This window comes from Amaranthus tricolor, chromosome 13 (genome assembly GCF_026212465.1).
Source record: "Amaranthus tricolor cultivar Red isolate AtriRed21 chromosome 13, ASM2621246v1, whole genome shotgun sequence".
In the NCBI taxonomy this organism is placed as follows: domain Eukaryota; kingdom Viridiplantae; phylum Streptophyta; class Magnoliopsida; order Caryophyllales; family Amaranthaceae; genus Amaranthus; species Amaranthus tricolor.
The window spans coordinates 432331-458364 of NC_080059.1; the positions used below are offsets into that span (position 1 = coordinate 432331).

Here is a 26034-nt window from a genome sequence, read left to right on the forward strand (position 1 = left end):
ATGAATACATGATCTATTTACTATTATAGCAGAGTCAAAACGATCCAACATGATACTAATTTCATTTTTTGTCCCCGCTAATAAATCCGAATTAACCGCCAGAATAGACCGAGGCGATGGCGACAGAATACTGATTCCTAACTACTGACTAATGCCCACTGAGTACTGCATTAGCTGCCAAGCTTCCATGCTTTTCACGTCATGATCTTTAATAAATCTTTCAAATAAATACATTCAACAAACAACAAAAAACTGTTCTGCTTCAACAACAATGGCGTTTATTCATTCCCAAACTTCACCAATTTCTTTATCCCTCACCCCAAATTCTTCCTCTAAAACTTCTTCACTTCAATCTCGATTTTACTTCCCTAAAATCAATCAAACGACGCTGTTTTCTTCTTCAAAACTGTTCCTCAATAGTCCTCATTTCACAAGTCAATTGGGTTGTAAATATTCTTCTGAATCTTTCAGTGAGGTTAGTTTTCTTTTAGTTATTTTATTTTATGTATTTAACTAATGGGTTTTGTTTTAATTTTCATATTAATATATATTTGTTCCTTTGTGTAGGTGATTATGAGTTCAATGATTTTTGTATTTTAAGTTTGATGGGTTTTGGTTTAATTTTCATAAATTAATTTTATTCTTATAAAGATTTTTGCATTTTTAGTTATGGGTTTTTGTTTAATTTTCATAAAGTTATTTACTTTAATGCTTTGTGTACTAATCAAGTTTTAAGGTACTCTCACCGACCTATTGAATTTGAAGCATTTTTTTATTTTGGTTCGTCCTATTTAATTTATTTTATTTCTATTTTTGGACAATAATTTATCATTTTCTTTTAATCTTATCCACATATTTTAACTATTTTTTAATTTCGTTTACACAATTTATTTTCTTTTCTCATTAATTATTACTTTCTTAAAAATCTAGCTCTTTCTGTTTAATGCAATTCTATAACATGAGTATTTGTATTTTTAGTTTGAAGGGTGTTGATACAATTAATAATAATTTTTAGGGAATTATGAGTTTAATGACTACACAATTCAAATAATATTCTATTTAATTATAATCATTTTTTATATATTAGTCATAACATATAAAATAAATATAATATATAAAATAAATTTAAATAACAATGTAAATAATTGTAATATAGCAAATATTTTAGGAGGGAAAAAAATAAAAGCTCATAAATCATAATATAGAGCGTCCGTATGTGCATTTTCATAAATTTAATTGATTAATTAATTGTGCAGGTGCTTGAGGGATTAATTAATAACAATGATTTGTCAGAAAAGGAAGCTGAGAATTCGTTGAATTTCTTGCTTGATGATCCGGATGAAGCTCTTATCAGTGCTTTTCTTGTTTTGTTGAGAGCTAAAGGTGAAACTTTTGAAGAAGTAAGGATTTTAATTCTTCTTTTTACTCATTATTAAAGTCAATTTTGTTATTGTTTAACACAACAAAATCCCAAAGTTTTCATGGATTTAACTCTCTAAGTAGTTTTTTTTTTTATTCTGGAGCAAGGATAATTGTTAAGTTATAGGTCTTAGAGTATATAACGTATTATTAACTATTAAGTCTATTAACTTAAGTTTTTTGGTTGAGTTGATTTGTTGACAATAACTCTTATATGCAACTAGAGCAAGTGAAAATTGTTTTTTCAATAGATGGTGAAACTTAAATCCGAACAAAAAAGCCATTAGGTAAAAATGGAATCTTTCAACCACTAGATTCATTGTCTAAGTAGTTTTGACATTCTAGTAAGTTGCTTTTTTGGACAGTGAAGTCAAAGTTTGAATAGTAAATGTGACTTCACCTGACTTGAAAAAGCCTGTTAAAACATACTTTAATGGCTAGGCACAAGTATAAAATTTCATCCTAAAACCAAATTTTAATAGAAGAAGTAGCTCATCAAGTTTATATATTAGTCAAGCTCTCTCTATTTTATCGATGTGGGATCACGTGTGAGTTATTTTCCAATACAGTTTTAATCAAGATTGTAATTCTCTACACTGTTATAGGATGGGCCGAAGGCTCATATGTACATGCGGAATGATCATTCTTCTTATTAGTAGGATTTTAATCAAATGACCTGAGAAACCTGGCCTCCCTTGTTTTTCACATCATCTCGAGATTTGTATTTGCTTCTCAGAAAATACAGAATTAAAATCAGATTCTCAATGCATAAGATTTGTATGATCTGAGTTACACCAGTGACCAGCCCATATTTATACCAGTTGATTTCTATAGTAATTCAAGACTTGTAAAATTTACAATTCTACTTACATTTGGACTTCCAGTCTATCTAAGACTGATTAACTAGAAATTTAACGCAAAACTAATTTCAAGTAATTAAAACTAGAACTAGCAAGTAAAAACAAAGCCCCCCTTGACTTGCTAACTGAAAAATCAGCCTTTGACGATCTCATCACTTGATGAGTCGTCAAGGCTACTGTCTCTGCCTGCTTAACTGAGCTTGCTCGGTTGCGGTAGCGCACATATAACCAATTAACCATGCAAAGTACGTCTTAGCCAACCTCGAACTGTAATATTGGTCAAACCCTTATGTTATAGGGACTGATTAGTTTCATTTTGTTACCATGTATGTGATACCCCGGGTTAAGAACTCCATAGTTAAGCATATTTGGAGGGGAACAATCTTAGGATGGGTGACCTCCTGGGAAGTTTTGTTGTGTGCGCACGAGTGAGGACAAAGTGCTCTGAGAAGACTTATGTTAGTCTGTGGGGCCAGTCTACAGTCTAAATGGATAGTCACCAGCGGTCCGAGAAGCCAGGGTGTTACAATGTACCCATGCATATTGGAGCAGATTTGATTAGTAAGATGGTCTACATATGTTTAATATACTCTAGCTAGGTGTTTTGTTGCTAATCACTTGATTAGACTCATCAATTCTCTCTCCAAAACCCAAGCTTGTGATTAGTTTAGTTGTAATCTTGAAGTTGATTAAAAGTATACTTGTTTGCTCATTCATTAATGTAAATTAACAGATTGTTGGACTGGCAAATGCAATGATGAAACACTGCAAGAGTGTTGAGGGTTTGGATGACATGATTGATATCGTTGGTACCGGAGGAGATGGCGCAAACACGGTGAATATATCTACTGGCGCCTCCGTACTAGCTGCCGCCAGTGGTGCAAAAGTAGCTAAGGTTCATTATTTCCTTTGCTAAAGTAGAAGGAAAAGTTGTGGTCCTCCTTTCCATTTGGGGATAGGGGAAGAGCTAAGTAATAAATTTGTTATTGGGCTTGTATACAAGATCTACGTAAGAAGAGAGTTGACTACACATAAATATAATGAGATCCATCCTAAAACTAATTGGAATTAGGAGGAGTAATTCATCAAGTATATATGTTTGTCAACCTCTCTTTAATTCTTCAATGTGGGATCACATTTGGGTTATTTTTCAACATAAAGTTCAAATAGTGAAATAATGATACATATGGATTGCATATGAATGTTTTGGCTGTGATTTATTCATTGTTTGTGTGTTTTTTGGGATCTGCATTGCAGCAAGGGAACAGATCAAGCTCTTCAGCTTGTGGAAGTGCAGATGTTTTAGAGGAATTAGGGGTTGCCATTGAGTTGGAACCTGAGGTGTGTTCTGATATTTATACCACTTTTGTGTTCTTTATTTTCTGATGTGCTATGTGTTTGGTCCTTACTTGACTTTCGTAAACTCCATTATTGAATCATTTATGAGCATTAGGTAGTTGTTAGTTCTAGTTTATGCATGAAATAAAGAACACTAAATAATGAACACTCATTAAGCTTTCATGTGGACGACCATTAGAACTGATATATTGATTTATGTACCTGACCCAAATCTTTCGGGATTAAGGTTCTGGCATTTTGGATATGATGAATTTTCATGATATCTTGATCTAATCTTTTTCTCCGTATTATTAGGGAATAAAAAGATGTTTGAAAGAAGCAGGAATCGGTTTCATGATGTCGCCAACTTACCATCCGTCCATGAAGGTTGTTAGACCAGTAAGGAAGCAGCTCAAAATAAAAACCGTGTTTAACATATTAGGTCCAATGTTAAATCCAGCTCGAGTTCCTTTTGCCGTTGTTGGAGTTTATTCTGAAGATATTGTAAGTCCGCTCCTTGGCAAATGATTCGTCGCTCTTAAAAAATCGTTTTATTTTCATTGTTGATGTGTTTTATGTTTCTCCTTTACCCCTAGGTTGATAAGATGGCCAAGGCCCTTCAGAGATTCGGTATGAAGAGGGCATTGGTAGTGCATTCTGAAGGACTTGATGAAATGAGCCCTATGGGTGATGCTCTTGTTTTATGAGTTTTTTTTGTACAAAACCTATTGTCGAATCACATATTCTCAAATGAGACTCTTTTACGTTGAAATCATTTCTATTGGGTTGGCTCAATGTACACTTACCGTTTTAAATTGGCTAAATTATATGGGCTAGTCTCATGGGGAGACAGTCTCGTACAAGACTTGCTGTTGTCGAATTTGCGTTAGCTAGAGTCTGTAAAATACTACTAACTGCAGTGATTAAAAATGCAGGCCCAGGAATGATTCTTGACGTGACTCCGGAAAGAATAGAACAGTTTTCTTTTAATCCATGTAGGAGTTATACTCATAAGTTTTGCTGTATGTCTCTTTTGCTGATAGAACCAAATCTCACAACCGTGTCTTGTGTAAATTAAACAGTGGAATTCGGCATTCCACGATGCACGGTGAAAGATTTGCGAGGAGGTGGACCGGAATACAATGCAGAGGTTTTGAAGCGTGTGCTAGGAGGGGAGACGGGATCTATAGCAGATGCATTTGTGAGTTTAGCCTTTTAAATCCTAGTAATTTACATTTTCACATTAGGAGCATAGTGCTAAAATGTAAGTCACGGTAACTCCATGGTGGCGCGGTAACAAGAGTGGTATTGTTACCGAAACTGATTATCGGCCGAAAATATGAAATACACTTAAGACAGCCCAAAACGTGGGATTTTTTTCACCTTTACTATGCAGAAGATATCAGTTTTGTTTTGTTGAAAACCTTCACTACTCGGTCGTTACCATGCGGGCTGCGTCCTAATTTTTGCACTATAATTAGGAGTACGCTATTTATATTGAAGTTTGTTTGTGTTACGAAATTAGGTCTTAAATGCGGCTGCTGCGCTCTTGGTTAGTGGACAAGTCAAGACGCTAGCTGATGGAGTAGCCCTTGCTCGTGAAACACAGCAATCTGGCAAAGCTTTAAGAACTTTGGAATCATGGATAGATATATCAAATGTAAGGAAACATGAATATTAAGGTGTTCCTACACTCTTTTCTTCTTGTTTATCATCTTCAGTTTTAATACAAATTATATATTTTTATTTTTTTTTGTGTTGCAGAAAATGAAAAAAGCAAAGGCCATAGCTGCTTAGTCCTCAATCAAATGGCTCATGCTAGCATCAAAAATTTATTATTATTTGTTTTTCAAAAGATAATAAATTATACTCAAAGACTTGTTAAAGCACGTGCACTTAATATTTATGAGTTGCGAAATAACCTTTTTGTAACTACACAAAATCTTGTCTAAATGGGAGCCAATGCATAACATTGGGTTAATAAAATGGTTGTCTGTTTTCATTACAAGATAATCATGTTTAGCCCAACTCGATTTCAATGAGTCACAAGTTGAGCCCATTTTTGAAAATTCCCAACTCGTTGCTTTGGGCTTTGAATTTGCAACACTGAAAAGAAAAAAAAGTCTCCAGTGTATGGTCACAATTTTATAATCGGCTACTCTTATGAGAGACTGTCTCTCGAAGATACGACTTTAAAACAACAAGCCCATATTCTTATTTTCTCTTTAATTTGTATTAATAAAGCTATTTAACCCATAAATCTAATGCGTCTCTCGGAGAGACTGTCTCCCACAATAAATTACTCTTTATAATACTTTAAAACAATCAATTAACTCCACCTCGAGTAAAATTCGAGGAAAAGGCAGAGGTACTTAATAACGGAGATAGCATTTATTCCAAGTTGTTAATCTCTTCAAAAGTTCAACAACTATCATACTTCCATGTCTCTTGCACAATTTCTAAACGGGGGTTCAGAATATTTTACACTACACCATTATTAACATTAGAAACCTTAAAATTTACAGCATTTTTGTCTTCTCATGCTCCAGCATAGAACTTCCTAAGCCTTTTGCTCAGCATTAACTGCTTTAACCTCGATCAGCATGGGTACGAGCTGCCCTTGGTTGTGTTTCTCCATAACAGCTGCAAGGAAAGAAACACAAGTACACAACACAATTAAGAGATAGAAATCCGACAATAATCTTAGCAGAAGAGAGAAAATGGCGAAAGAGTTAGGTTAGTACCATCACAACCGCCAATGTGCTTTCCGCCAATGAAGACATTCGGCACAGTTCTCTGTCCTGTCCACTCCAGAAGTGCTGCTTGGATTGCATCTCCATCCGCTGCCAAAACAAACACGACGTGTTTGAAATCACAAGTATCATTACAGAACGTTTAAAATTGTCAGACTAGTGACTAAAATTAATCGCCCTGTACTCTTCGATTTATAAATAAGTTCTGTGAAAATCAGTAGTGATTGAAAACGGAACATCTAGTCTGCAAATAATGCAAAAGCTTTAATCTCAAAATATGCTTCCAATTAGCAAAATTAGCTTTAATCAATGTAAATCATTAATTGTCCAGTCTACTTGTGTAAGACAGCATCGTTATTACTCGTGATAACCCTTTTCGTTCATGGTTTAATTTCATGTTTAACCCATAGTTACCAGAAACCAAGAACTTTCCATCATATCCCGTTTTATAACCTTTGTTTCCGAAACTCTAGATTAACATTTCCAAAACTACATTTCTCAAATTTGGTTTTCAAGCCCAAAACCATATATCTTAGAGCAAGCACCAAATCACCCATGTGGAGGGTCTTTAGGGTGCCGAGATGAGGGTACAACGAATAACAAGGTTGGCGTGAAGTAGCAGCAGCAAGTCAGCAGCCCAAAGAGGAGAGGCAAATACATTAGAGAAGCTAGGGCACTAGCCATTAGAGTGTTTTCTTTGTATTAGTGTCATTTGTGGAATTTCACCATTAAAGGTGAAACCTTTATGGGTTAAGAGTGAGCTCTTAACTATTGTAAGTTGAGTCATTAGTGTAATTGAGATTATATTAATGATATGATACTTTATTTTGAGGGGAGGTATCATTAGATACCTCATAAACACATTGTTATTGTTGTTGTTTGTTGTGTCTCTTGTTTATTTCTCTGTTTTTTCACTTATCTTCTACTCATAGTTCTACCATTGTTAGGTCCGAGTCATTCTCTTTCAATATATAATACCAAAGCCTTTCTTTTCTTTTCTTTTCTTTTTCTTAGCTTATCTTTTTAGTCATTGTACCTACCTTTCCTACGTCATTAAAACTTTAAAATTAATGTTTCTTATTTCCATTTTCATTTCTCATATCAAATCGAATATTGGTTCAACCAATCCATAAGAAAATTAGCAAGAAATAAGTGCTATATTGAATTCAGCAAGCAGCAGTACAGTACTCACCTTCCTTGTCCAATTCCATGACCTGAAAATTGGCATCAAGTTGTTTGAGCAGTTTCTTGACCCTATCGCAAAATCCACAGTATGTCTTGCTGCAAAACCAGCATTAAACAAACAGTTATATATTCGATTAAGCTAAAGGTGTTGTCATGATTAGGATAAAAAATTAAAAAAAATATGAAGTTCAATGAAAGTCATGAAATAATATCATAATTGCAATTAAGAAAAGCTATTAGATAACATAGGCATCAAAATATGCTTTAGGCAAATCATTATTTGCACTTAAGGATAAAAGACTGAAAAGAAGAGAGATTCCATCTAAGTGATAACAATGATTAAATTCTGCAAACAGCAAGTTACCACACATAAAATTACTACTTTTTTTAACGAGAATAGGCCATAAAAAGAGTCGATTGAAAATGCACGACATCTTTGGTTCTCAAAACTCAAGACACGTAACTGACACACCACAAATTTACAAATTTTCAAATGAGACTGTTTCTACAAATTTTGACTGTTTCAAGGTGAGACTATATACTTACAATTTTGAAATGATCACTTAAAATTTTAAAGTAATTATTTAAAGTAATTATTTATAACCTTAAAGTGCATTCACAATCTTAAGGTGACTAATTATAACCTTAAATTAAACAATTACGGTTTTTAAAGAGATCACTTATAACCTTAAATGATTACTTACCATCTTAAAGTGATCAATCAAAAAATGGGTTGTGGCTCCGTCTCATTATGAGACAGTCATATACAAAGACTTGCTGGACTATGTCCCAATCAACAAAGTGGAGGAATTTGTGCTCTACAAAGAATATTTATGATAGGAAAGGTGACAACTGACAAGTTCAGCTCTAATCCTTGAATAGGATGAAGACTCATTTTTTAAAAACAAATTTTCTGATAAAATGAGGTTTATTTTGTAAATCATGTTAACATTACCTTCGCCTGGTTTAGAAAACAATAATTGCGATCTTCGTACTATTATCTAAAAGAAATAAGAATCAAATCCCATTACATAAGCCTTGAAAACATGACAAAAGAAGCACAATGTTAAGTGTATGCGGATACACTATGGTCTGTGTTACTCAAACTCATTGATTAATTTTGAATACATGGATCAGATCATCAACATTAGAACAAGGGTTGGAATATTTCATATATAGTGGAGTCTCAAACATGACAAATACCCGAATCGGATATGAATTCTCAAGTTCGAGTAGCATAGTTGATTTAAGTGAGCATTAATAAAGATTAAGATGAACAATAAACCACTAAGGTAAATCATTAATATTCTTTAGCAGATTATAATATAGTAGTATATACCTTGTTAATTTGATAACTTCATTATATCATAACACTTTCCTACATGTACACCACAAAGCAGAATAATTGAGACATTACACAATGTTCGATTCAACAAACCTAAAACTTGAAAATTACCAAACAAAAACCTAAATCATTAGCATTACATTTACTAGTCCAATAAAAGTCGCCAAATTCTTCTTATGAAAACATACAGACCCAATCTCACTGAAAGATCAATTAGACCAATATCCAAAAGGATTCAAAATTCCAGACAAAAAAGAATTGATCAAAACAATCATATACTATACCCTGTTATTTGTTAATTTAACATTTTCATCATAACCACAAAGAAGAACAATAAAACATTACACAATGTTCAATTTAACAAACCCAACTTGTGCATCCATCACCAAGCAAAACCCAGAATCATCACGATAAAAGTCACCAAATTCTTCTGATATATAATTCATGACAAAATCTCACAAGTTAATCAATTAAACCAATTTCCCAAAACAATTCAGATTTCAGACAAAATAAGTCAAAAGAGAATTTATCAAAAAAATAAAAAAAATATATAATCAAAAAAATTATAACCAGCCGAACAAAAAACAAAAACTCCCAAAAAGTGAAAGAGAAAAACAAAGGGAAAAAAAAAAGAAAAGAACCTGAAAACCATGACAGGATTTGAAGAAACCAGATTTTGAGCTTTCTCTAACGCCATCTTAGTCTCTGCTTCGCTGCAACTTCTTTTGCTAAATGAACTCAAAATTCCTCCCATCTTTTTATGATGTTGTTTATTTATATACACATCTCGAACGAGTGAATTTTTAGGATGGGAATGAGAGAAAATGGCGATTTACGACAACCGTTCACGCTTTGGTTTTTCCGCGTGTTTACCACGCTATTTTTCAACCTCTACTTTGAAGAGAGTATTTGTTTTGGCGAATGGACGCAGATATTTAGGAGTATCCCTCCTATTTTCGCCCAAGTTGATTTTGAACGTATACACTAAGATACATAATGATTTTTGACAATATTTATTATTTAAACTTATTTTATATATTGCGGTTGATGTGTAAAAAAAAATATAATCAAGTGGGATTTTATCGTCTAATCGCATACTTTTATAACATTAAATTTTTATAATTTTTAGATGTATATAGTTCAATATATAAATGATCAAAATAATATATTAGATTGCATTAAAAAAGTCAAATATAGCAAATATAGTGAAACCGAGGAAATATACAACATGTGAACAATCTTTAATTTAAAAAATGTAAGTTAAAGCGTTTGATTTGTAGAATGGAGAATGATGAGGTGGACTAGCAAATTAAATATTAAAAAATGGTGCACCAATAATATGGACTAAATTTAATTTAAATTTAAATTTTATGTACGTATTCTTTTTTCGTCTCATTCACTTATTTTTTCCTACTATTTTTATCGTAATTTTAATGAGTGACTAATATTCTTAAAAACAAGACATTCGAGAACAATTAATGAATGGAGAAGATAATAGAATAATACAAAGCATAATTAAGATGGTGAGAGACAAAATTGTAGTGAGAAGTGTTTTTAAATCTTTTTAATTTTAAAATTAAATTGTATAATTTATAACACAAAACCTTAGACGAGATCAACACAAGCTAAAATGAAGTGTGGGCCGGCCTTTTTCACGTGCGTGTAACAACATTTTAATTTTTTGGGTATTTATCAATTTTGATCTTAAAAGTCAAAATTGATACCCTTAAAATTAAAATTGATACTTTTTAAGATCAAAATTTAGAAAATACCCGAAAAATGAAAAAAAATATCTAAGTTAGTACACATGTGAATTAAGCCGACCCAAATTGACGGAATAAGAATATCTAGCGGGTAATTGGGTACATAGAGTCATGATGTCATCGTTTACAATTGTAATTGGAATCAAGAGGAAGCTTCACATTAAACCCCAAACCCAAACTAAGACAAAAAGTATGAGGTTGAAATTAAAGAATTTATTTTTACTTTTATTGGTCGTGTTATCTAATAAAGTGACCCTACTACATCTATTTATTTTCTTCTCCTATAACTTTCAAGTTATCTTATTTATTTATTTAAAAAAAATTTTAAAAAAATTGAATGATAAATAGTTGTTATTCAAAATAATGGTTGGTGCTTAGTTTTATTTAGGGCCATTAAATCGGTGACCAAATTCTAAAAACTTAAGTTATATGTATGTAATTTGAATATTGATTAAAATACATTATGACATGTAATATTTCTGAAACTTGATATAAACGTGTGAATCTAAGAATGATGCTGACCCGATATCAAAACATTGCTCACTCAACATTAGTTGATGAACATGCAAGCATGACAGAAAATTCACAGATAAACAACTTTAATAATTGGAAAAGGTTCATAAACCTGGATTGATGAATTACAATTGTAAAAATTATACTATTTTACATTGATATTTTTACTTGGATGCAAATATGGCTTCCAAATCTTTGTATAAACTCTTTGGTCTTGACCTATAATCAGATGATGGAGGCTTCGACGATGAACTTCCACTCCATTTCCCACTTAACAACTCGCTCCATCGTGTATTACTGCTTGAAGGATCATTTCCAATGTTCGAATTGCCATCTCTAAAGCTGGCCTTAGCCATTTCTCTGAGTTGTTTCAACCATGGCTTATCGGTTGTGCTTGAACTCATACTCGTTGAGTTTCGGTTATTTCTACTACTTGGTGAATTCAGCCTACTAATTTCCCTGTTATCGCGATCCTTTATATCTTCTGGCATCCATTTTTCGAGGTTCTTTATCATTTTCTCGGGAACAAACAACAGGAAGAATCCTACAAAAGCAGTTTTTAAGCTCACCAGGAAGGACTTCTTTGAAGTGTTGAGCTTTCGTACTTGCTTAAACAAAGCGTACCACTCGTTGCAAATTAGTGTAAGAAAACCCAATAGAAAAAGACACAGCATGAATATGCCAATTGCCCTCTCAGATTCAGTAGAGATATCTCGGTCCAAGATAGCCAAACAAGTAGCAAACAAGCCGACTTCACAAGCAATAGACGTGATCTCAACTAGTTGCACCTTTTTCTTGATGAAAGGCTTCTTAAGAACTAGGAAGAAAAGTTGGAAAGCAGTAATGCATAGCAAGATAGTAGTAGGACACTTAGAATATGACTTCCGAGAGTATAAACCAGCAAATATTCCTAGTAGAAACCGCCTTATAGATTCGAGTAACGTGTAGTAGATTCTCAAGATACCAAACAGTTTTTGAATGAAAGGTGCCTCAGCATCCTCTGTCTCGTCTTCAGAGGCGATGATTCTGTCAACAGGCATGTGGGTCCCACTGGTGATCATCGAGAGCATGTACTGTGGTGGGCCTCGGAGATCTTCAAATAAAGGACCGAACTTTTCCAAGTATGCCGAGTTGGTTTGCTTTTTCCATGTCCATTGCCCTCGTTTACCAGGACCTAAGGTTACACGGATCAGTTCTTGATACCAATGGTATTTCCGGCCTACTTGATGAATTTCCTTGTACTGAAGTAACCATCCCAATGTGATCCCGTATGAGAGGAACACGAACAAAGCAAATTGCAGAGAAGATGTGAGAATCAATAGTAGAACACCTAATATAGTCCCAAGAGTCGTGTTCCCTTTTATAAACGAAAGATAGATAGAGTCAAGTATCGAAAATGCGAAGCTGCGAGTATAAAGAAACAAAAAGGCCTTAAAAAACACCTTTGATTATGGTAGCTGCAGCATAACAGATGCCAGGTACAGCGAGAATCGTAAGGAATAGCTCAAAGCGAGGAAAAACTAGAGCTCCATAATTCTTTGTTTTTGAGGAACTCCTTCTTAACTTTAGTACTACAAGAAGAAAAAGATGGACTAGAATCAAGCTACCACCGATTATACCTAACCAGAACATGCTCCTCTTGAAATCCATCCATCTAGTTAGTAAGCAGTAAAAGGAAAAAAAAACAATCAAAACATGTATCTCTACAGTATGCGAAACTCAATAACAATACCAAAACCTTATTCCCAACATATAGGATCCGCTACATGAACCAAAACAATCAACGTAAGAGATCATGGGTAATAATCTCTATGTTGGCTGTTGTAGTGTAGACTCGTTCATCGAGTTTCAACATTTTGTGATCAATAATTCGCCTTAAAACAATATGCCATACCTGGTTGTCTTTTTGGAATCCGTTATGTATTCAGCTTCCGGAATGAAATTTTGGCCCTGAAACTATGAAAAGTACATCTTAAGGAAAAATGAAAGACTTGATAAATTTGTCATTGGCTGATTGCATACAAATCCGATGAAGTTTCATCCTAAAACAAATTGATAGTTGGAAGACTAGCCCATCAAGTTTATATCTTAGTCAACCTCTTTGTAATTTTTCGATGTGGGATCACATGTAGATTATTTTTCTTACAATACTGACTAAAAAAGTAACATAAAATATTGCTACCGACCTCAAAGAAGGATCTGTACTCCATTGCAGTGAGTGGAGCGCCATAAACTACTCCAGCTTTATTCGAGTTGCCTTTGTCAAACTGTACTATTTGGGCAATGCTACCGAGTCCCTTCTTGAAGAAATGTGAACTTACAGAGGAGTTTGGACTGAAAACCATGGGTCGATAATGATCAGTTTCCCAAGGAAGAGAGAAGTAGGGAACGCTCCATTGTATGCTTCGAGTGAATTCGTAATACTCGACAGGCAACGTAACTGCCAGCCACCTTGAAAAGGCGAACACTTGAATGTAACATGCAATTCTCTACATCACATTCAGAAGTATCATTTTAGTGTTGTTTGCAACTACATCACCTAAGGAGGGTTCGGGGGGCTGGATGTATGCAACCTAACCCTTGTTAGTGATACAAAGAGGTTGTTTCCGATTGATCCTTGGTAGCAAATAACATTTATAACTTCATACAAATAAGAAGTGTGGCAAGAAGACTTAATCTCCAACCTCTAGATCCTAGGTTCAAGAATTGCTACCAACAACACATAAATAAGAACAACACATAAATAAGTACACATGATTTGATAAACCATTTCTTAACAGCATGAAATTTTTACTTTTATTTTACGTTTTTATTGAAAAAAGGAGGTAGGCCTTTCTTACAAAAAGATTCTTTGTAGGTTCAGAAGTCAGTGAAGATGATGATCTCGGAAATGCTCCAGCAGACTGCAGATTTGCTGAGGATATAGTGAGAAAACCCGACACCAGACAAGTTGACACGAACAATGCAGTGACGAAGATGCCTATAATAGTTGATATCAAAGGCATAGAATCTGCAAACAATATTTGACATCGTGATCTTCAGACAGGATTCCATAAAGGGAAGAAAAGACGAGGAAAATAACGCACGTTAAATAAAAAAACAAACGAAAATACAAGATATTCAATATCCTTACAGTTCCTCACTTGTAAGACATTAGAAGGCAAATTTGTATTCTCTGCAACATCTGTGGTCATATTTTCCGGAACTCTGATAGACAAGAGACCTTCATAGGCTTGTATCAGTGCAACGTACAAATTTCTAGTCAGTTGTTCAAAGCTGCAGACGGGAAATTGTTGAATTGAATCGGCTGCAAAATAGTACAAATGCAAGTGCAAAGATGAAACTTTAAGAATCTATACACTTGCCTCTCCAAACGACCTCCAGAAATAGAAAGGTGACTAGAATTGAAACCAAACACCGGCTTCACAAACTTAATTGAGACGGTAATACTATTATCTCTGGTTTTCATTCTGGAGGTTGTGCTCAATCTCACTGATGGCCTCTTTGTATCTGAAAATCAGTACACACTATCTTTCAGCAAAAAATAACAGAAATGACATAATTTACTCTTTTGTCACAAAATAATTGCAGTAATGTTACCTACCATATAGCTAGATGCTGGGGTATAAAAACAATATATTATTTTTCCTTCATCCTCAATGTATTATCAGAAGAATAGGCGACTTTTAAAATGTAGTCTTTATCTTGAATTCGACGTTTCCTCAACGTATTATATAGGCGACTTTTAAAATGTAGTCTTTACCTTGAATTCGACGTTAAGACCTTATCGTGACGAATAAGATCTAAGCATAAAAACTACATTTTAAAAGTCGCCTATTCTTTTTATAATACTCCATTTTCTCAATGTCATTAAGACCTAGTCAGTGGTTTGGGGGATTTGAATATTTGTAATCTTACTCTTGTAACAAAAAAAGGTTGTTTCGGATAGACCCTGGAATCTGGATATAACAACAACAACGTTCATTACCTTAATGCCATTAAGTAGCTTCCACAGTATCACCTAAGGTGGGGTTTGGGTTGTTGGGGGGTTTGGGGGTTTGGATGTATGCAACCTTACCGTTGTTAGTGATAACAAAGAGGTTGTTTCTAATTGATCCTTGTTAACAAAGATCATCTACAACTTCATATAAATAAGAAGTCCGCATGATTTAATGAACCATTTTACTACAGTCCATTATTATTTGAAACCAAAGCACTACATTTTTGGTCAACTTCACACAAAAAAAGATACGAAACTATAGTCTGATAAGATACGAAACTAAAATTTTTTACTCGTCGAGAATTGAGTATGACATATAATTCTGAGATGATCTAAAATAAAAGTGTTTTGAGGTGGGGGGTAAACAGAAACTGCCAATTTAACATGTAAAATTTCAAGTTACCATAAAGGAACGTAACAGGAGCCACTGGAGAAACAGGGGAACCCTGTCTACTGATGACTAGTCTTGAGTTAAGGCTGATTGTCACAACAGTAAAATTCGGTATTTTATCAAACTGCAAACAGAAAATGGCACAAAAGAGAAACTCAGATAGACTACAATAACATGTGCAGATCAGATTTTTCACATATATAAATCCACTGAATTCTAATCAGCACTCACCATGTATCCAAATCTTCTGTTTTCAAGGTTACTTCCATTAATAGGGCGAAGCATTCCTTCTGTTGTATCGATCGAGCTCAAAATTTCAGTCGAAGTGTTTAAAACAGGCTCCATGAAGTATAGATAGACCTTGAGATTCTTGAAACTATTAGTTGCCAGCACAGTTCTAGTTTCACCACCAACCTGAACTAATCTTTCAGGAACATGTGTTCTTAGGCTAACTAAATCACTCCTTCTATCTGCATTAATATAAGAAATTTAGTTCAAAGTTGATACTAAAGTAATTACAAAAAGGAAACAAAAGGTAATTTGATTCATATGCTCACCAAAATGTACAACTAAACTCGAATTTTGTGGCCGAATAAAATGATTTCCAGCGTTGTCAGTGCAAAAACCTTTATCCATAGCAAGTATCACCCTTCCATATTGAATATCAGTAGATAAGCTGACAACTACAGAATACTCTAGGTTTGGCTTGATAGTTTGAAGGGAACTTGGTATTACTTGTCCATCATCATACACAAGAAGCTGTGAGGATTCATATTTTATCAGTGAAATGTCTTGTACAATTAAGAAAGCCATATTATTACAAGTTTACCTTCGTTACCTGGACACATAACCAAGTGTGGGTGTCCGAAATATATTAAGAGAGTCAGACTTGTCAATGTCTGAAATTATGATAGACGAGGACATACTACAAATTTAAACATGAACACGGACATGGACATATGTTAAGAGAGTCGGACTTGTCCGACATGTGTTAAGAGAGTCGGACTTGAAACGAACAAAACCTAAAGATAGAAAGGATTACTCCTTGTTTTACCCAAAGATTTGGCAAACGATAAAAAAACTAGTTATCATGTCGGACTGCGGGGGGCCAAGCCCAACAAATGTTCGTGCCTGCGTCGTGTTGACATGTGTCATGCCAAACAAACATAGATCTATCTAACAAGGGAAAGAGAAAAAAAGAGAAGCATAATTTTATGCTCTGACCCAAGTCATACAAAAGTAAATTAGCTGACCAACAACTCACATGACAGTTTTCAACAGTAGAGCATTTGAAGCCGCCTTCACCGGTACAAGGTTCACTGAAGGAAATGTATACAGTAACATTGGGAGCATTTGTGAATGATGTTGAAGCAGAAATGTATGCAGTAGGATGAACTGTATCTGCATAAATCAAAAACAACAAAAAAAAAAAAGAAAAATAAAATCAGATAGAGTTTCATTTGGGAATCAGAAGCATAATCATGTACAGAACTTAATTTGGTATCATCCTAAAACCCTACTTCTTCAATCATGCAAGCAGAAGCATAATGAGGTATATGTTCAATTCACAAAAGAGAAGAGAAAATTATTTTAACTTTTATCAACCGAAATATATCGATGTGGACGACAATTGGAAATGATATATTGGCTCATGTAGAAGACCTCAATCTTTTGGGGTCAATGCTCTGAACATGTAATTCTATATTTTATTCGAAAATTGCAATATGTCTAACACTAACTCACCAAGACTCTTCTTTGCAGCTCAACTATCAATGTTAGACCCTTGAAATGCCTCCATGGATAAAACCATTTTACACTGTATTTTACACAAAGTCATGGGAAAAAATAACAGAGTCCGACACTTTGACTAATGAAGGGGCAAAAACAAAATACTAGTTTAGTATGGACCCAAGACTCATCTCTACATGTGTACAAAACCAACTTGACTGTTATTTTTTCTGTGTTATATTTTATACAATTCAATATTAATTGGATTTTAAATTAAATAACTCGGGTCATGGCTTAGGCAGGTTCGAGCCTAGATTAACCCCTGCAGTCATACCCATATCTGAGTATCATTGAGAAAAGAGACACATAAATTTAATTTTTCCTAAAAGTAGTTAAATGCTAATCTAAGTGAAAGGAAAAGAGTGTTTTATTTACCAATAGTCCAGTTATAGCTAGCACAACCAACTCCTTGAGATGGATTGGCGCAGACCTGCAAGCTATGAATTCCATCCTGCAAACCTAAATAAGAAACATTCCTTCTCCCACAATCTGAGGAAACACCATCATCTAACTGCAAGAAATTTGCCAAAAATAGCAGCTCTCTTAGCACTTTTTCCTTGATGAACTAAATATTCAATTATTAGACTATATAAAATAGACAATTGAAGGAATATTATTATATGGCTTCATTGGTTTTCTTGGTTCAGCTTTATAATTCATGACAACATCATAACAGAATATACTAGCCATGTAATGTGTAGAAACTCTTTTACATAGATCAAGGAAAAAAAGTCTGATCCTCCAATAAAACTAGAAACATGGTGCATGCAACATAAATAATCCCTTTGTCCCCTGAATTTTGCTACACTTTCCATTTTGGTGTCCTTTTTATTTTTCTAGATTTCTATTTTGGTTATGGTTTCACATAAACGGCTCTAATCTCATCCACAAACTCATGCTCTCTTTTCATCTTATCCACATATTTCTTCCCTCCACTTTTTTTTTTCCTTATTTTCCCACTACAAACTTGAGTAATATGAGCATAAACTATTTGAAATCAGCTAAAAGTCAGAAAGTAACCATCAATCACTTTTTCACTACCCAATGCCATAAAGTGGCTACTACAGTGAGATTTGAACGCTAGATCTACGCAACTTTACCCTTGTGTGATGATAAATAGGTTGTTTTCCGATCACCACGAACCATGGTCCACATTAATTAGATTAGAAATTGAGATTTAAAAAATTTTACAAAACTGAAAGGAATAAAAAAAGACAATGTATCATAGGATTACATTTCAACAAACCTTGCAATTGTAACTACATCCAGAGCATATTTGTGTTGTGTTTGATACAAAAGCTTCAAAAGAAAATTTAGCAGAGTTGAGATGTGAGAACAGAGGAGGTTGCTGCAAGAATTTAACAGAGAACTGTGGTTGACAGTGAGCTTTCAAACACATAATGCAGAAAACCCAACTCAGTAAAAGACCTTGCCATGGAATCCTCCTGAAACCCATTTTCAAGAATCAATATTATGCTCAAAAAGGTAAACTTTTTGGTAAGATTATGACATAATAAGCATATTAATGAGCTTAAGAGTAAGCAATTGTCACAAATTTGAAGACTTTCTGTTAGGCATTTGCATGGAGTTAGCTGGGCATATTTTGGGTGTGATGAACTGATGATTGGTGGGATAAAAGAGGGAAAAGGACATGTGGGCATGTGGCACATAAAAGAGAGAGATAGAGAGAAGATAACTAAAGTGAAAGAGATAAAATACCATAAAAGAAATACAATTTAGAGGTTTAGATTAATATTTTTCTGAAATTGGATATCAAACACATGAAAGTGGTAGTTATAAAGCCCAGAGGCAATTCTTAAACCCAGTATATATCGTTTCAAAATAAAACAGAGAAAAGAGAAGTAGACAACTTAGTAGCAATCACTGTAAGTCACAGCTCTTGAACGGAAAATAAAGTTTGTTTGTATCTGCAATTTGATTGTCATATCTCATAATTGAACTAAGTCACTCTCTTAAGGATTTTTTTTTTTTTCTTATACATAAATGTAACACTAATATCACCTCTAAGTCACCATCTAAAAATCTCCATTAATTTTTTTAAAAATATTTTTTATGAAACATAAAATTTAGCCTTCATACATGCATGTTAAAATTTAGCCTTCATACATGCATGTTAGCTTTACTTTGGCATTCATCATTGATCTCAAGGTTGAATAAAGGAGAAGGATTACAGTAGACACGTAACATAACAAGTAACAACAAATGTGAAATTAGAACATTATTTCATATAACACGAGTTGAAAATTGATTAAACTCATACACTTTGGCCTTTGTATTTTAAAATAGAATTGACTGTTGAGTTACAGGGTGATCAGTTAACTTTATGCTAGAATAAATAGAAAAGAGAAAAGAGAAAGTAATGTTCACTTGAGGAGATTTAATGCAATTATCAATTCCTTTTTGGAATTAACTTTTTCCAAACATAAGTCAAAATTTTCTATGATAAGTTAAACTTTGTACAAAGTTCATAATTGTTGTGTTCATAAAAGTATAAAAATAGAACCTTAAAGGTAAACTCAAGTTGTTATCAATATACTCCTCAGCCGGCCCCGCCCTTGTGAAAAACCTCTCACATTGGAGGGGTTTGGAGTGCTCTCAGTAAACTACAGGGAGTAAATGTCAAGAATCCTAAAAGTATACAATAAGATATTAGACAATTACATTTTCAAGTGCAATTGATAAACTATGATTGATCATATTTCAATAAATAAAATGGGCTTTTGAAACTTATTTATTTACTACTGTAGTCAGTTACTTTGTTAGAGACTTAGAGTATATAATACATCTTGGGGCCTCAACCATTAACTTCAACTTTTGGTTGAGTCGGTTCTTTGACATGGTATCAAAAAGTAAAGTGACAAGAGGTCACGGGTTCAAATCTCAACCATTCCTCGTTTAAGTGGAATATTCAGCGCCTATGTGCATCCACACTTTTAGCCCGATGGGCTCTTGTGTAAGGGAGCGTGCTAGAGTATATATCATATCCTGGAGCCTCAAACATTAGCTTAAGCTTTTAGTTGAGTTGGTTCCTTGACACACTTGTCCACTATAACAGCCATGGATCGCTCCTTGGGCAATTTAGTTTTAGGGGGCCAGCCGATGGACACTATTCCGACTCAGTAAGATGGCATCCGACGCGAACTATATAGTAATAAATATGACCTTCAAAAAATCTATGTCAAGTTCAACAGTAGGTACAAGGTCTAGGTAAGCCAAAAATTTCTCTAGCTTGATTAAATCCATGTCTGAAACACCACAATCCAAAAAACTTTGATAATTTAGCTAGCTCAGTGAATGGTGCATATTTCAGGACCACTCAACATTAATAATACTTCAATGTCATTGTCCTTGGTCCACTTCACTTAAATTATTTCATGGTAATGGGAAAATGACCTTATGAACATAGATAGATTTTTTACCAAAACTAGGAAATAAAAACCAGCATGACTTGTTTGTGTAAAAATCAAGCAGATTTTACTGTACTAATAACTACTTCCAAAATTTGCTCCAAGATGTCCCATGACAGCAGGGTGAATATTCAGAGACCAATAGTTATACACAGCACACATGCATAAAAAAGGAGCCACATATTTAATTTTACACTCTTGTTGAAAAAGACAACCAGCCCACAAAACAGAATTGAACCAAAGTAAAAGCAGGTTTTACAGTGGCTGGGCCAAGGAAGGGTATCTGATATGATTATGGATTGCAAAGGTTTGATCGAGCTGAGGGTCACATGGGCCGTAACCTCCTTATTTCCTTTGATACAGGTATGGTCTACCGTCATCCAACCCTCCCTTAATCCTGACCATAGCTTTCTAAGATGTACTAGTTTCACATGATTATGACCATAGCTTTCACATGGGCCGTAACCTTACTTGATATAATAATGATGTACTAGTTTCAAAGGTATGTATAAATGATAGTAACGGTATAAATTTGTGTTTAGTTTTGAAAATTAAGTCCCATCTCAAAATCAATAACATTTCAACTTCACAGGGTTGCGAGTTTAATCTTAAACGACAGCGTCAAAATTTCTCGATACATAACATGAACTCTTATCTCCATTTATTTCCGCCTACCAAATGGTTAAGAGTCCAAATTGAACAAGTCTAACGGCAGAAACATACAAGCATAAGAGTAAAGACAAAGGAAGTGGTTACGGTATCACCCACCCACAATTGTCTTGAGGCTAAAAATGGGTGATTGTTGCAGTATGGACTAACTGTTGTGTTCTAGCCTCAAAAACATTATCTTTCTCTTTCAACGGTCCCCATTGCTCAAATTGCTTGCTTCTGAAGTTTGCACATTAATTTCAAACTCTCCTACATAAAATTTATGAGTAAATTACTTTGAGCAGCTTCATTTTTCAATCAATTAGACGCCAATTTGCTCTATTTTTCTTGGCAGTTTGTAGAGACAAAAAGTGAGCTCCTATTCTGAATTTTGCATATAAATCTTAATGAAACTGTCCCTACTTCCTACCCACTAGCAACTTTGAGGGTACATGATACAAATAAAAAAAAATTGTCTTTATTTATTCATGACCACTAAAAAACATCCTCTCACAAAGAAATTATGTGATCATTAGAAGAAAAATCAAAGAGTTAATTAGTTCCAATAGCCATACCTAGTCTCAGATGACTTGGAAACTTGATTAAAAATCCCAGTATGATACAATCTGAAGTCAGAACCACGACCTCAAGCAAGAATATCTGCCCAGAAGACGGTCATAAAACGAGCAAGTGTCCACCACACTACCATCTATCTTGCCTTCCGGATCGAGCCTGTTTCTCTGACAATCAGCTCCATAGCTAAGAAAGTCATGCTTATTATATGTCTCGATCACTTCAGGACTCTTAACGATTGTATTAACAATGGAAAAATCGCTGTGCATACAAGCTGTCAAAACGAGTCCGCTGCGAAGATGATTCTTAATCTTCAATCCCCACCTCCTAATTAGATGGAAGTTCCATCGACACATTTTGAGATAGACCGGACATCCCATATCCTCAAATACTCATCACAGCTACAAGTAAAGAATATGGATTGTTAGGGTTCTTCAAAATGCAACAAATTTCAGTTTTGTGAGCCTTAGAGATTTGAAATGCTGGTAATGAAGTATCGCCTCTTGAATCCCAACCAATGAATTTGAAATCGTCTAATCCAGTATATACAAACAGCTGCTTAAAGGGGGTCAAAGGAAGCCACCAAAACATCTAAGATATTAGCTTTAAATTGTTGATCTTCAAGGAGATTTTGTAACGAATATAAGAGATGCAACAGAGACCGAACCATCAGAAAACACTACTGCAAGTGAAGTGGCCAAGGGAATCCAATCCAAAAAAACGCCATTCGAGGAGCTGATATGAACACCAAAATTCTCTTTTAAGGCCCCTGCATTGCAAAAGATGTCAAATTCACAACATTCTGTATTATCAAATTTAACTTTGCAAAAACAATATCATTGTGCATTATTATCTCTGTCCCCTCTGGCAGATCCATGAAAGAAGCCAACACTTGACCATTTCCAGTCTACACTCTAGGAAATTATTTCAAAAGACACATTTTACTCTGTACTCCTTTGAGAAATTGATACCCCAAAAAACACATTTTCAAAATATTGATTTGTAAACAAAATTTGGAGACAAACTGTCTATGTAAGAAATAAATCAGCAGAAAGCTGTGCTCTTACCTGAGAAGATCATAATATATGTTGCAGCAACAATAATATGTTCATTACACATGAGAAAAAGCAAAAACTAAGATGACTTTATTTACTTAATTACTACCTAAAATCAATGGCTCCTAGAGGATGTGAATTACATTCAGGATTACAGGATAAATCATGGAAAAAAAAGTTAGGAAAACTAGAAGAGTCAAAGAACGATCAAATTAACCTGTCAAACTTGTTCCATCCGAATAACACTAGAGTTAATGAATCCTCGAGCTCCCTTCAGTATCGGCAAAAGACTCGTTCCATCCTGAATCGGGTTCCATTCAATATCAATAATACCAGAAGTGTCGACATTGCCAATTCAATTAATACTACAGTTACTACCATTAACATCTAACAGTGATCAACCTGGCTGATAAGCCTCTTGTAAGAAATAAGTTAAAAGAGTGTTCAAGAACTCATCGTGGGGACAGCACTCTGACAACATCAGCATTGATATCACAACAGTAGCCCAACATCCTTTATGATTCCTTAGTGTTTAGGATACTGCAATTAGTCAATCAAAACTCAAACGTAGACACATAAATTTCATCGAAGCATTTCATCAAACAGGATATGTACATTATAGCACATGAATTCTAAATACCCCATTAAGTCAATTTTCAAGGAATTCAATCGAGACAACTTGTCCTAGATTCCAAAATGTCTGACTCCAGTTCAATTCAAATTGATTCATTTGTACACACTTGTAAATTGGTTAAGAACTTTTGGAAATACCTTCGATACTAACCCTAGTCCCATGCTTATTGTTTAAAACTCTAATAAAACTCCTATAATTTTATGCTTTATTGTCTCTTTTACTCATCATTATCAAATTATCTCCAAATTTAAAGTTATTAAGCAAGAATAAAAATGTAATTACAAATAATCGGTCAATTTTATTCACGTAAAAACTTGAACTGAAGTTGTAGAGCTTTACCCTCAAAAAGGGAGCCCTTTCAGAAATTCTCGACGGCCCAGGTCAAGCCAAGGCCGAAGAGGGGGTTTGGAAATAGTTTTCAACCAGCAATTGACGCGCCTCGGTGTTACCTCACTAGCTACGTCATTGCCCCAAGCGCAAAGATAAATTTAGCGCTAGCTCTCCCCTTGTTTTTATAGTTTATTCGATCTACGAGTTATTCTTTCTGGCCGATGTGGGACAAAACTTTTCATAGGTTTTCCTTCCTTTACCCCTGCCAAATACTGCTTCTCTAGCTTTTTTATTGACAAATAAGAATTTCAGCCCATTTTTTCAAAACATACTACTGCCATGTGCAGTTATTATTATTATTATTATTATTATTATTATTATTATTATTATTATTATTATTATCCCAATTCAGAAGTGTCTTATATAATAAATAAGATTGTTTTAATTAGGCCTGTTTTTCTCATTCTATATACATTTTATTTTCTTGACTATGTTAAATTTATGTTTAATTACTTATTTTATAATATTTTTGCTTTGAATGTAAACACTCAAATGGAAGAGAATAGGATGAATACAAGAGAAAAACATAACCAAGTAAGAACAAACATGAAACTTAGCACACAAGATTTGATGGTATCTTAAGGTACCTTCCCCACAAAAAATAATATGTATTTCTAATGAGTTTGGATTCAACAGTTATGATGAGAATATACTTATAAAATGCTCACTCTCTTGAGTTTACAAGAAATTCAATGGAGTTTATCTCCAGAGACAAGAAAAGCTCTCTCACAAGGATCAATAATCACTCTAAGCTTACTTACATTCTACCAAATTTCTTATTCTAATCCAAAAAAAACTTTATTAATGGACTTCAGAAGGTCATACAAGCTAACACATGTGGCTCCTCAAAAGATATGCACGCGTCGATCGGGAGCAAACACGAGGACTGACATGCTATGCTCGAGCGAGTGCACTCTTTGCTCGAGCAAAACATATAAGCTTAAGATTGATATAAAATAATACACTGTAGATATGAGGCAATTTGGAAATGGGGCGAGTTGATGTGGGGCGGGTATAACTTTTCATATCCATATTCATCCACTTTCCACCCAAATTCATATTCATACCCGCCCTAGCTAAAGATGCCATCCTTACCCCTAGTGCCTTCACCATGCGAGCTATAATATAAATTATCTTACCAAATGCTCAAAAGCCCCATCATAATTGGATGATTTAGTTATGAATTCAACTATTATCAACAAGTTATATATTTTTTAAAATGTTAATGAAACTTGTTTGTTTTAATAAATTTTTTATATTTTTTATTCTTTATAACTACTCATCAACTAAAATAAAACTCGTTCATGTCGATGATTGGACCAACTAATACCAACAAACAAAGTTAAAGGTGTCTTTCTCGTCTGGTGGCAATGGATTGTTGTTGATGGAGCTTTAGAGTCGCTATCTAGTATGCTTGTAGTGTTTAAACATACACAAGGAACAAACGAGCGCCAAAAAGGGTTCTCTGGGAACTAACTATGATGCCCAAGTCAATAAATGACTAATAAAGGTGCCTAATCCTTTTACTTGAGTGTCCAGTGGCCTTTCACTTAAAGAGAAAAAGAGATTAGGACTTGTGTTTTGGAGGCGAGGTCCTTTGCGTGAGTATGGTGCAAAAGCTTAATAGGAGTTTGAATGCCTTTTTTCTAAGTGTCATGCAATAGTAAATGATAACACACCTTTGTATTTGTGCAAGAAGTAGAATTTATAGTTTAGGTTAAAAGGGGAATGCTTTTAAACCTAATTATCATGACCAATAAGATTTACTTTCGTATGGCATTAGGGTGTTTTTCAGAGCACATAAATTTGTATGCACGATAACTTTTATGCACGTGACTAGAGTTGTCTTTCTTCTGATATACAATTCTTGATTATTAATGACACTGAGGTGTTTTCTGGAGCACATAAATTCGACATAATATGTCTAGAACATGGCGACTTGTTGCTAAAT

The 26034-nt window shown here is 34.2% G+C and overlaps 4 protein-coding genes and 1 non-coding gene across 6 annotated transcripts; 1 reads left to right on the forward strand and 4 right to left on the reverse strand.

The window, feature by feature from the left end:
- The first annotated feature begins 122 nt into the window (after positions 1-122).
- LOC130797630 (anthranilate phosphoribosyltransferase, chloroplastic-like) lies at positions 123-5570 on the forward strand. Its single transcript, XM_057660300.1, has 10 exons — positions 123-475; positions 1257-1400; positions 3013-3174; positions 3537-3620; positions 3933-4121; positions 4214-4304; positions 4553-4612; positions 4700-4818; positions 5143-5277; positions 5382-5570. The coding sequence occupies exons 1-10, from the start codon at positions 272-274 to the stop codon at positions 5412-5414; spliced, it is 1221 nt and encodes a 406-aa protein (XP_057516283.1). The 5' UTR covers positions 123-271; the 3' UTR covers positions 5415-5570.
- A 416-nt stretch (positions 5571-5986) lies between these two features.
- Positions 5987-9802, reverse strand: LOC130797631 (glutaredoxin-like). The gene is made up of 4 exons (XM_057660301.1): positions 9542-9802; positions 7563-7651; positions 6362-6460; positions 5987-6260 (listed from the first exon to the last, which is right to left on the reverse strand). Exons 1-4 carry the CDS (start codon positions 9652-9654, stop codon positions 6178-6180), a joined length of 384 nt encoding a protein of 127 aa, XP_057516284.1. The 5' UTR covers positions 9655-9802; the 3' UTR covers positions 5987-6177.
- Positions 9803-11153: 1351 nt separating this feature from the next.
- Positions 11154-19251, reverse strand: LOC130797632 (uncharacterized). Of its 2 annotated transcripts, none has more exons than XM_057660303.1 (13): positions 18602-19251; positions 17731-17866; positions 16832-16968; positions 16125-16326; positions 15799-16037; positions 15580-15691; positions 14542-14686; positions 14310-14452; positions 14017-14186; positions 13363-13665; positions 13071-13126; positions 12619-12830; positions 11154-12533 (listed from the first exon to the last, which is right to left on the reverse strand). In XM_057660303.1, exons 1-13 carry the CDS (start codon positions 18809-18811, stop codon positions 11341-11343), a joined length of 3258 nt encoding a protein of 1085 aa, XP_057516286.1. In that variant the 5' UTR covers positions 18812-19251; the 3' UTR covers positions 11154-11340. The 2 variants fall into 2 exon arrangements, with proteins under 2 accessions (XP_057516286.1, XP_057516285.1); XM_057660302.1 differs by having other exon boundaries at positions 13071-13132.
- A 1758-nt stretch (positions 19252-21009) lies between these two features.
- Positions 21010-23854, reverse strand: LOC130798193 (uncharacterized). The gene is given in 9 exon segments (XM_057661081.1): positions 21010-21701; positions 22007-22323; positions 22326-22403; positions 22406-22571; positions 22573-22644; positions 22646-22773; positions 23277-23348; positions 23351-23446; positions 23800-23854. Coding segments are annotated over 8 exon segments (927 nt in total). The 3' UTR covers positions 21010-21701; positions 22007-22063.
- Positions 23855-24024: 170 nt separating this feature from the next.
- LOC130799062 (U4 spliceosomal RNA) lies at positions 24025-24177 on the reverse strand. The gene has a single exon (XR_009039208.1). It is a non-coding gene; the product is annotated as a U4 spliceosomal RNA (small nuclear RNA).
- Between the last annotated feature and the right edge of the window lie 1857 nt (positions 24178-26034).